Source organism: Amblyomma maculatum, chromosome 11 (genome assembly GCF_055883805.1).
Source record: "Amblyomma maculatum isolate TAMU_Amacu chromosome 11, ASM5588380v1, whole genome shotgun sequence".
NCBI lineage: Eukaryota > Metazoa > Arthropoda > Arachnida > Ixodida > Ixodidae > Amblyomma > Amblyomma maculatum.
Genome location: NC_139354.1, coordinates 20,201,225 through 20,213,639, shown reverse-complemented (window position 1 = coordinate 20,213,639; position 12,415 = coordinate 20,201,225). Strand labels below are relative to the sequence as shown.

Below are 12,415 nucleotides of genomic sequence, written 5' to 3'. Positions count from 1 at the left end.
CTTCCGGTAGTGCAAATAGTCCGCTAAGTCAGCTCCCCTCTTGCAAGTACGGCATTAGCCGCCTCGATCTCGGGAGGTTCTGTGTTCCCCAGAGCCACTGATTTTTCCTCGGATGTACAAGCTTTTCGTTGGCGTGGGGCCTACGACATCTGCGAGGTGAACCTTCGTGCAGTGGGTAATTGACGCCAGCGTTTGTGCAGCAAAAGAAAATGCGCTACAGCCGTGGCAGTGTTTGGCCCTTTTGTGTCATTAAAATCGAATCGTCACACCTAAAAGAAGTGCCTCATTAGCGGGTTTTACCACCTCGCACCACTACTTCCAATTGAACCCCACCTGTATAAGTCGAAAAACGTGTTTACTGAATCAGTTGGTTAGGGTGGAATGAGGACTCAAAGAAATGGCCTAGGAAATATGCCACTTGACTCCGGCGAAAGCGTAAGATGGTTAATCTCAAACCAAATAAATTGACGGTGATGGTGTATAAAAAGAAATTTTGTTGTTCACGGAATGCCAATCAACAGTTTTCTTGGGTCCGAAGGGTTCTATAAATGTCCAACTTTCCTAAGGTCGACGTTATCTTCCTTCCAGCTAGTTCCACGAATTTCTGCGTATTCCGACCGTCACCGTATACACGATGGCGTTTTGCGGGAATCACACGGAATTCCCAACAAAGTCGACTCTACTCCGCAGGTCATGTTTTTATAAACACATTCCTAGCACAACTGCGCGTATATGGGCGGGACATGATAAGGATGGTAGTTTTTCATACTACGGATGAAGAGCACTTAAACAAACAAGAAAAATAAAGCTACGTGAAAACAGCTTAGCTAGTGACCAAGCTTTCCAACGTTGCCTATCTCCGCAGGTGGCTTAGGAGGACTTAATGTTCGATTATAAAGATTAGTGTATGCGTTTTAGTCGCTTATGTACCTTTTCTTCTTGAGTACTACGTCCCGTAACTTCACTCTAGTATGTGGGGGAAGGTCTCTTTCTCTCTCTCTCTCTCTCTCTCTCTTCAGCTTCACAAAGGTGATGAGCGGCGCGTGCGCAGTTGATGCTTCACGAGGGCACATCGCGGATACGCGGAAGCGTTTCTTATATACAGGCAGAGTGCGGCAAATAATGTGAACGTCGCCATAGATAAAAGGGGGGTCTCTAAAAGGGCATTTAGAAATCAAGGAAAAGCTATGCCATTCCCCGCCAAATGGCTAACATTGCCTTTGATTGAGCGCCAATTATTCATTCCTAGAAAGACTCAACTCCGTAGGGGGGTTTCCCCGCTAAAGCGTTCGAGTGGTGTGCGCTAAGCGTTATACATATGCGAAGTGCAAGGTACGCACGATACCATCGAGGCATTAAAAGTTAAAGAAAGAAAAAGTAGAGACTGCCCAGCCTGTAATCTTCACAGGCGCAGCAGTATAGGACAACCATGCTGCGCAAGAGCCAACGACTGGGGCACCTCCTCAGGCATCTCATGGGCAAGGCCTCCACGTCATCTCGCCATCTTGGCATCAGTCCTGCTTTTTGTCGAGCACGCTGGCGGCATTCGGGAGGAAGGGGATTCCCGACGCCTCCATCACCCGCGAGAGCGGACGAGCATGACCCATCACGAGCGGCGGCCGATTGTGCGAACGGCTCCTTCAAACGTCCGGAACTGGGCGAAGCTTGGGGCTTGTGGCTCTTATCCGAAGCTGGATGTCCAAAGGAAGAGACAAGGGGTAACACTCGTCATTCGTCAAACGCCTGCTTATATTCTGGTGCGGTGAAATTTGGGGTATATGTGGTGGCCCCTTCTTTCTCCGATATGCGCTGGATATGCATGACGGAATGCAAGTGGAATCTAGAGGACTGCAAGATGCAGGAGGACTACCAGTGCTATAGAAAAGTTATAGAGCATCAAGAGCATACTACTTTGGCCACTATATATCTCCTGTCAAGCCGTCGATATGCCCTGATAACGTTTTATAGCACAGGACATTTTAGGCTACGTCTTTGTAAATGTCTGGTTTGGTTTGGTTTGTGGGGTTTAACGTCCCAAAGCGACTCAGGCTATGCAAGATGCCGTAGTGGAGGACTCCAGAAGTTTTGACCACCAGGGGTTCTTTAACGTGCACCGACATCGCACAGCACACCGGCCCCTTGCTTTTCGTCTCCATCGAAAAGCGGCCACCGAGGCCGGGATCCGAACCCGCACTCTTGGGAAAAGTAGTCGGGGGGCTCTTATGAATGTCAGTGGCTCTAACCTCTAATAAACCTCCAGTGCAGATTCTTGAGCGCACGTACTTGAGGGCATCTCGAAGTGCAAGGGATATTTTTTTAGTACAATGTTTCACGCGGGCGTGTTGTAGTCAGCAGGTATCCATGACATATCCTTAAAATCTCAACTTCAAGACGCACAAGTAACTGCAGCACCTCAGTTCACCTGGAGGGGGGCCAAGCTCTTTTTCTTGGCTTATGGCGCAGAATGAAGTAAAGGGGGAGAAAGGAGGAGGCAGCGAAGCAAATAGACGAGAGGACACTGCAGCTTCATTTCAAGGACCTTCACAGAGTCAACCCCCTCATCTGTCCCTACGCTAAAGAAGTCTGCCAACCCCATCTAGCGAGAGCGCTTGTCCAATCATTTTGATCAGCTCGCCGGATTACAGTGTGACGTCAAGAACTCAAGTGCAGGGCCAAGCGTAATTATATATGCCTGCTGCGTGAAAGGGTGTCTTACGAAGGTAAGAGCATTATAGCAAGCCTTGAGGGCCACGCGGTCGCAGATTTGCTTCCGCGGTAGATTGGTCATCACTGCGCAGCACATTGGAGTCTCCGGGTGGACATACGTCAGGCTTTATGACAGGACCGTACGCTCCGGTGGTTGCGTACGCTCTGAATTAAGGTACCACTCATCATCTCCTCAGCTCAGCTGTACTCTCCCCAGCATTTATGTATGAGATGCGGAGTGGTTGGCCGAAACCGGCTGATGGATCGGCGTCGGGCAAGGTGGGCATCTACGCGGCACAGCTCTAAGAGAAAGACTCCAAGACTTCATCGTCCTTTCTTGTAGCTAAGGACAGGGATAGATTACCCCATCTACCTCTTTAAAGCCCCGCTGATACACTTGAGTGTAACTGGCACATTTACCAATCTCCCTCTCCCAATCTCCCTCTCCCCGCTTCAGGCGTATATACATCGATTGAAAGCATTTTAATAGGCAGATGTTCATCCCCTGCGGTTCGCGCCCCTTGAGGCAGAAGCCTACCAGGATTGTGTGGCCCTCGCCAACAGGTTGCTATGCTTCCGACTCAGCTTACCCTGATTGAAGGACGACAGTCATTCAGATGCGTCGTGTGACGATCAGCCTGTGACCTCTGAACTTGGTGTGGTGTACTTCGGCGAGACCTGGTATCTGCTGCTCGAAAACACGAGTTTCTTCATTTACCAAGAAGTGGTGGTCGTCCGGTGTGATCTGGTTCGGTGTAATCCGGTGTAAGTGCTTTTCAGTGGGAACTTGAAGACGACAACGTTTATAGCACCGCGCAGACTGTGTTGCGGGTTTACACGAGGCGTGATTAAGGTTGCAGCGATAGCGTAGTGCTTTCTTGCCTGGGCACGACGGTGAAGACGACGATGCTTGATCACAGAGCGAGGGTTCAGGGTCACAACTGCACCATTCATTGACCTTGAGGTTTGTGCATGGGAGGAGTAGTGCTAGTGCTCTAAAAAGGAACGGGTCAGCCTTCATTTGGGTGTTGGCCTCCACCCCCTCCCTCCCGTATAAGTGCCTGAGTGTGTCTATGTAAAACTGCACAGCGGAATGGCAAACAAGAAGAAATGAAAAAAAAAAAAAAAAAAACTAGCACACCGAATATATTTTTACCTGCTGAAAACTATACAGACTGTAACGCAAACGAGGCGCAGAGTTGTTTATTTGTTTTGGTCCTATGGGTATTACACTGCCCAGTTTCACCTGTCCACGGTCTCAACGCAAATAACTTGCCAAAATGTTGTGCGCGTATGATCGTGTGGTACGTGCAAGTGTATACCCAGACGAAATCGTGAGGCGGCAACCCGGTTTATCTCAATTGTCAGCAAGATTCCTGGTCGCGGCAGCAGCGCGACGGTTGTTTGTCGACCTGATGGTGAGCCTATTTGGATCTTTGCTCTAAACTACGGGCTGATTGATGCTTTCTTGTTGCGAACGCTCAAAGAAGACCTTGTATGAGGTGCGAATCGTTTCTATGCAAAGAAACACTGATGGTTGAAAGCCTGACGTTCGTCCCTCTGGGATTAATTGCCGTTCTGTATCATTTTTTTTTTTTTATTATTGTTGCGGAATGCGCTGTTCTTTCCTACAAGTGCGAATTTGATTTATTGAAGTTTTTAGCAAAATACAGTTTTGCCGTGGGACCGAGGTTAAAAGTAGTTAAACTATTCGGGCGAAGGCTTGGGGAATCGATGGGCTTCCCTATACAGCAGGTGTTTCTTGCTGTTTCTTGTGTCTTCGCTCGTACGGAGTGGTGTTGGTGACCACCGCTGCGTCCGTGGCTCTGCGACACATTGAGGTGCGGAGATGAGGGCTTCTATTCTCGACTGTACACATTTATTTACACTTTTTACATCAACGTATTTACAATAATGTCGTCGGATGCGACATCAAAACATAGAGGGCTAACTGCAACTGGGTGCACGATCGGAGGTCAGAGGCTAGCAGAATCAGGCCTTGGCCTCCTGCTACACTTTAGGCCGGAGTCCCTTGAGACCTCCTTCAGCCTAGCTTCCCTCCTCGAACAACCCGTCTGCCCTCGACTCTGGGACTAGACTCGAATTTTGAGCGCTAAGGAAGGAGCGTTGAGACAGTTGGGCTCGGGGCACGGTTGGGCTCGGAGGAGAGTGGGGCTCAGACGAGAGTCGAGGGCAGACGGGTTGTTCGAGGAGGGAGGCTGGGCTGACGGAGGTCTCAAGGGACTCCGGCCTAAAGTGTAGCAGTAGGCCAAGGCCTGATTCTGCTAGCCTCTGACCTCCGATCGTGCACCCAGTTGCAGTTAGCCCTCTGTGTTTTGATGTCGCATCCGACGACATTATTGTAAATACGTTGATGTAAAAAGTGTAAATAAATGTGTACAGTCGAGAAGAGAAGTCCTCATCTCCGCACCTCAATGTGTCGCTGAGCCACGGACGCAGCGGTGGTCGCCAACACCACTCTGTACGAGCGAAGGCACAAGGAACAGCAAGAAACACCTGCTGTATAGGGAAGCCCATCGATTCCCCAAGCCTTCGCCCGAAAAGTTTAACTGAGGTGACGCACAAGTCACCTGACCACAGTTCGGCACCACAGTTGACACGTGCAACACAACGCAGCAGGCACAGAGCAACACAAAATAGTCAGATGTCGAGATGTAATACAAATACAAACCAGGAGAAAAACACATAAATTGCAAGCTTTAACATACATAAAGGGAACAGTTTCAAGAACAGTAATTACTATAACCCAAGGGAAATAGGAAACAAATAGTCACTTATGTTCCAAAAACTACACCTTATTATTTTTTTTTTAAGGTTAACAAGGAGGATGGTTGTTCAAGTAGATCAAATGTATCAGGGTAACAGTTAAAAAGGTTTGGAGTTTGGCAGTGAATTAACGGCATTCCATACCCGGTCCTTACGTGCATGAGGTTTTATAAAGTTCACATTTCTAAAAATGCAATGTGGATCTGTGTTAATAAACGTACTCATCAGTTTTTATCGTCGGTATATAAATTCGGATAGTCGTTTATTATAGAGGGCTGTAATCTTAATATATGACGTATTTTAAAGTGTGCAGACACAGAATCCTATCCAGACAGATTGCAAATTAACCGAAGGTCTTTCTTTTGCGAAATATAAATCTTCTCCATGTTTGATATTGAAAGCGGAAGCATGTCAAGAATATTAAAGCAAAAATCAGTTCAAAATTTTTTTCTCATAACTACGATGCAGTGGCACAAAAAAAAAAAAAAAATGCTGGCCTGCTAACCACCCAGTCCATCCAATCGCAGTAATAGGCACGGGCTGTTGCTAAGGGGCTTTGATACTGCGGCAGACACTAGCTGCTGCGGATCGCCTTAGGTGGTCGTGAAGATGTTCGATAGGACGGTACCAATTACAATTGCGGCACTGTCTCGCGCAGGGACATGAGGAGAGCTGGCCCCATCAAAGATGCCCGACGCACGAAGAGCGTCACACTACACCGATAAAAATATGGGCTAAATATAGAGGCATGGTGGTTTGACGCTAAAAGCGAACGGGTAGAAGGTGAAATGGACGAGTGTTTATTTTTCAACAGGGGGGGATGGGCGAGGGGGTCAGATTACACCAGGCTCGCCGCCTAATCGGATGATGAGCGAGCGCCTCTTACTCAGTTCTCAGCGAGTGCGTCACACGCGTGTGAGGCTGAGCTGTTTTCCCCACAGTCCGGCAAGCGAATAGGAACTTCGAAATAAACTTGGCGTGCAGGGGTGGTCGATTGCGATATCTGGTGCAATATATATCGAGTTCCTGTGGCCAGATGTGTAATGAGTAATTACTCTCCTACTATTTACATCACACAAAAACATTGCATGACAGTGATACAGGGTGATACAGGTGCCCAGAGGTAACTGACCTTCAACTCAAGGTTTATTGGAAACATGTAAGGCACGATTCCGCTCGTGCGCATCAGTATACAAGTTCCTTCATCTTATTCATCGCGTATGCGCTCTTCCTAACAGAGAGAATTTTAAAGTAGTTTCAACTTTAGGCAACTAACCAGACTGTGTAAGTACGCCGGAATACACTATCCACCTACAGATAAGGTAATTACCTTAAAAACACCGCTCTGCAGCTGGTATTATTGCATATTTGCAACAAAAATGAAGCCCTAGACATTTATTCAGATATGGCAGCATTTAATTACTACAGCATAATTACTCTAATTTACACATCTGTATCTGAAATTAGCAGCATAATTACCGTTACTGCTGAATCATTTAGTAATCTAATAAATTGTTTTTGAGCAGTAATATGAGAGCGAAAGGAAGTACTTACTGTCGAAAGAATAGTACAAAACTTCTGTGTCTGCAGGTTTAATTCCTCGCTTCTTGGTGACAGGGGCACCTCGAAAACAGAAGCGACGCTCAGAAATCGTGGGTCAGCAAGCCAGCGAATTCCCCTGCGTGGGCGAGTGGCAATGTGCACGGGGACTTAACTTAGCCGCCATTAATTAGCCGCCGTGCACCCTAGAACAAAACAAAACAAAAAAAAAATCTTTGGTTTGGCTTATGAGGCTTTACGTCCCTCAGCTCAAAATATTTCTTAATTTAAGAAGAAAATGAAGTTGCTATTTTCGCCCTTAGATATGGACATTTGCCTTAAGCCGGTTTTATTTTCTTTTGCGTGGAGAACTCCATCGTTACTGTTGTATTTATTAATGCTATGCGTCTTAATTTCCAACCATGCCAAAAGCTATACTGATGAAATTTTTTTTTTTGTTGTTGTTGTTGTTGTTTAAATGATTTTTTTCCCTCTTCTGCCATTTAAGTGTGAACCGGGGTGAGGCCTCGTCATTCATTTTGCCTTATCCCATGAGCATGTTCGGCGTAGATATGTTCACGGAAATTTCGACCACCTGCGGTTTTTATCGTGAACTGTGCGATGACAGTTTTGCCTTGAGTTTGCCTCCATCGAAATGCGGCTGCCAGAACCAAACCCAGGTATCCCGGCCCATTAGTCGAATGTCCTGACTACTGAGCCACCACAGTGGGGGGAAGTTGTGTAGCCTCCGGCAGTACGAATACAGACTCCTAATACGCACGTATGGACACTGCGATGGCACTGCGATCAATTTTCACGATTCTTTAGTTTTACCCAAGGCTCAAAAAAATAATTTTGTCACCATGAACAACAAAAAGCGTAATCGGAATGGCTATCGGACCAACCCTACTGGCCAACTACCGACCGGCATGATTGGCCGATGAAAAAGGCCAATGCAAGCAGTCGGCAGTAAGCCATGTCTTCTTGGGTATTCAGCATGGCGAAAGGAAGTTTGCATTCAGAGCAGTGCAGACATTTCGACACCCACTTGGAAGCTGAGTTACCCCTACGGGGCTGTAAACCAGAAATCTTGTGCGATTATGGGACCCTTGTCGCCGGGAACTTCGTGCTGATTGGGAGTTTCCCTCGTCTCTAAGTCCTCAGGCTTCCACGCGCCGAGGCAACCGCTATATTCTGACACTGGTAGATTACGCTACCAGATTCCCTGAGGCCGTGGCACTTCCAAGTATTGAGACGGAGCGAGTGGCCGAAGCACTGCTGCATGTATTTGCGCGGGTAGGCGTGCCGGAAGTGATGCTAAGCGATAGGGGGTCCAACTTCACCTCCGAGCTAATGGCTGAGGTTGGGCGCCTTTTGACGCTACGCCTGCAAACGACGACGCCGTACCACCCCATGGCGAACGGATTGGTGGAGAAAATGAATGGTACCCTAAAGAAGATGCTGCGCCGCATGTGTGCCGAACAGCCCAAGGACTGGGATAGATTCATTGAACCACTCCTGTTCGCTTACAGAGAGGTGCCCCAGGCTAGCACGGGGTTCGCGCCATTTGAGTTACTCTACGGACGGAATGTCCGAGGCCCACTGGCCATCTTGCGTGAACTGTGGACGGGCAGCAAGATTGAGGAAGAGGTGAATACGGCCTACCAATATGTCATCGATCTAAAAGAACGATTGGAGACGACATGCCAAATCGCTCATGAAGCACTGAGCCAGGCAGGAGAGCGGTACAAAGCGTACTATGACAAACAAGCCAAGCCACGGCAATTGCGGGAGGGTGATCAAGTGCTTCTCCTATTGCCCACGGAGCATAACAAGCTTACAATGAAGTGGAAAGGCCCGTATACAGTCGTGGGAAGAAAAGGCGAAGTGGATTACGCTATCGACGTTGAGGGAGTAACAAAGACTTTCCACGTCAACATGCTAAAAAAGTATTTTGCCCGGGGGGCACAACCAGAACCCCCATTGCAGATTGTCTCCACGGTAGCGGCAGACGAAGAGTGCGCCGAATTGATGTGGCCACTGGAAGACCAGGTAGGCCCACAAGACATAGCTATATCAGACCAGCTAACGCCTCAACAGACGAAAGAACTGCAATGCCTGGCAGTAAAATACCGAGACGTTTTCACGGAGCAGCCAGGCTTCACGACATGGGCAGAATGCGCTCTACCGACGGAGAAGAGAGAGCCGATCCACGTGAAGCAGTATCCACTCCCTCACGCCGTCCAGCAGGCAGTTGAGAAGGAGGTGCATAACATGGTGCAGCTGGGAGTAATTGAAAAATCCCACTCCCCCTACAACGCCCCTGTTGTGTTGGTCAAGAAACCGGATGGTTCGCACCGGTTTTGCGTGGACTTCCGACGACTAAATGACGTGCTAGTGGCAGACGCAGAACCGATTCCCAGGGCGGACTGCTTAATTGCTGAAGTTGGCTCGAGGAGGTACTTTTCGAAGATGGACCTAGCAAAGGGATACTGGCAGGTGCCCTTGGAGGAAAGATCAAAAGAAAAGACCGCCTTCTCTAGCCCGAGCGGACATTACCATTTCAAGAACATGCCATTCGGCATCAAAACTGGTGGAGAAAATGAATGGTACCCTAAAGAAGATGCTGCGCCGCATGTGTGCCGAACAGCCCAAGGACTGGGATAGATTCATTGAACCACTCCTGTTCGCTTACAGAGAGGTGCCCCAGGCTAGCACGGGGTTCGCGCCATTTGAGTTACTCTACGGACGGAATGTCCGAGGCCCACTGGCCATCTTGCGTGAACTGTGGACGGGCAGCAAGATTGAGGAAGAGGTGAAGACGGCCTACCAATATGTCATCGATCTAAAAGAACGATTGGAGACGGCAGCGGGGTTGGGGGACGGAACTTTCGAGACGGCGTCCCCGGCGCTGGGTTCAACAACCGCGTCTGGCAGTCGCAACACGGGCGAATTCTGCTTCACCACCCCGGCGTTAAGAATGTTATTCACAATAACATTTCACAAAAAAGAAACAGTAGAATTCGCGCACGCTCGCAGAAAGTCACAACACAAGAATATTGCACTGAAATCATGTCACTTATAAAACAAGGCGCAATACATACGCATAAAACAATATAACACTGCACAACACATTGAATACTGAGACAAACAAAAAAAAAAACACGCTGACCGCTAGTTGTCAGCAACAAATCGACCGGGTGCGGTGGACCCTGACGCCCGGCTGAGGTAATCAGCCCCGACATTATCTTTCCCCCGTAGATTCTGCACTGCGAAATCGTACTCCTGCAGTAAGAGTGCCCAACGGAGCAGTCGAGAGTTCATGAACTGCGCCTCGCGGATGTATTTTAGGGGTTGATGGTCTGTTTGAAGGGTGAATTTCTTCCCATACAAGAAAAAATTAAATTGCTTGATGGTCCAAACGATTGCGAGGCCTTCTTTTTCGACTGCTAAGTAGGCTCGCTCCCGCTGCAATAGCTTCCTACTTGCGTAGGCCACGGGATGGAGCAATCCCTCTTTACTCTGGAGAGTGCGGCTCCCAGCCCCTCGTCAGAGGCATCCGTGCGAAGCACGAAAGGTTGATTAAAATCCGCCACCTGAAGTATGGGTGGCTCCGAGAGGAGTCTTTTCAATTCTTCGAAGGGGCGTTCCTCTCGGTCCCTCCACTTTACCCTGTTGGGCGCTAGCTTCTTAGGTTGGTCAAGGGGGCTGCCACGCAGCATCTGGTGCATTTGGAGGTCGTGCCCCTTCAATGTTTCCGAGGACAATGTCAAATATTGGGTCCTCCATGCAGCCCGCTATAACTTCGCCTCGGTAGTATGGGGTGTCAATTCTAACGCGGGCCTCCGGGAGCAACTTAGCCGAATGGTCTACTAAGCAGACATCCCGGTAGTCTCCAGTCATCTCCTCGTCTCTTACAAAGCTGCGCTTGACTATTACGATGTTGCAGCCTGTATCTCGCAGCACCTTCCCTTTTCTTCCGCCGATGACACCTTCTACGACGGGCAAGCTTGCTGTTTCTCCCGACGCGGTAGCATTTACCATTGGGACGCGCTGCCCGTTTTTAAGTTCCAGATAACCATCCTGTATGCAGGCTGACACGTTTTTCGAGATGGCCGAGTCACGGTTCCTTTGTAGAGGTGAGCCGCGGTTCGCCCTGCACTGCGCCGCGATGTGTCCTGGTCGTGAGCATATAAAGCACCGCGAGGACGACGCCGGCGCACGCGGATGTTCGGCTGCCTTGCCCGCAGCCATACCCTCTCTGTTTGACTCCCTTCGACCGAAGTTGACGGTCCCTCGTGCCATCACGTACTCGTCGGCTCGTTGCACCAAATCGTTCAGGTCCGTGGACTTGTTCTCTCTTATGAATGTGACCATGGCTGGTGCACAATTCTCCAACAGCTGCTCTGTCAGAAGGAGACCTTTAACCCCTTCATACGACTTTTCCGTCTTTGAAAGCTCTATCCACCTTCCCCAGTAATTTTCCAAACGAGCAACGAACTGCGAGGGAGTTTCGTGATCATTCGGTGTTTCGTTTCGAAACTTCTGGCGGAATCCTTCCTCAGTTAATCGAAACCTGAGGAGCAGAGCATGCTTCACCTTGTCGTAGTCAGTTGAGTCGGACGCTGGCATTCTGCTGAATACACTCAAGGCTTCGCCTGTGAGGCAAGTACTCAGAGCAGTGGCCCACTGATCACGTGGCCACTGCTGCGCTTCAGCGACACGCTCGAACCGCGTCAAGTACGCATCAAGGTCATCCCCTTTTTCATTAAATGGGGCCATCAATTTTTGCGGGCGAACGACGAGGGGTTGGGATGCCATCCCCGACGGGCTGGGCTCACTGGCTGAAGTGACGCTAACGTCAGCATTCGCCCTTAGTTGAAGGAGAGCTATTTCCTTATCAATTTCCTTGAGCTTCAGCTCGGAACGCTCCTTATCCATTTCATAGCGCTCTTTTTCGCGCTGATCTTCCAGCTTACGCCGCTCGCGTTCCGCCGCCCGCTCTTCCCTCAGAAACTCGTGGAGTTCTGCTCCCTGCAGACCCAGCTTCTCGCCAAGGGCGACTAAGCGTTCTGCTTCAGACATCGCGCTTACACAAAACAAATCAGACGAAAAAAAAATACGTGCACGCTGCTGTGCCGTTGCCTCGCGGTCAGGGCTAATCGAGGTTAGCGCAAGGTCCTGTACGCGGACGCCAGTTTGTCACGATATGGGAGTGAGGGACGAAAAGCCGCTGCCAATGTCTCCCCGCACTCTCAGTATTACCAGTTCTGGTGGGAAGAGGGACAAACACCTCTACCCGTGTGTTAAATTTAATGCAGGACCAGGTGGCTAACAGGCGATAGGTCCACGCCTGATCAGCGACCGACCGGAGGCACGACAC

General features: G+C 49.3%; 1 protein-coding gene across 1 annotated transcript; it reads right to left on the bottom strand.

The window, feature by feature from the left end:
* Positions 1-10,731: 10,731 nt before the first annotated feature.
* Positions 10,732-12,117, bottom strand: LOC146173027 (uncharacterized). The gene has a single exon (XM_084585101.1). The coding sequence runs from the start codon at positions 12,115-12,117 to the stop codon at positions 10,732-10,734; it is 1,386 nt and encodes a 461-aa protein (XP_084441227.1).
* Between the last annotated feature and the right edge of the window lie 298 nt (positions 12,118-12,415).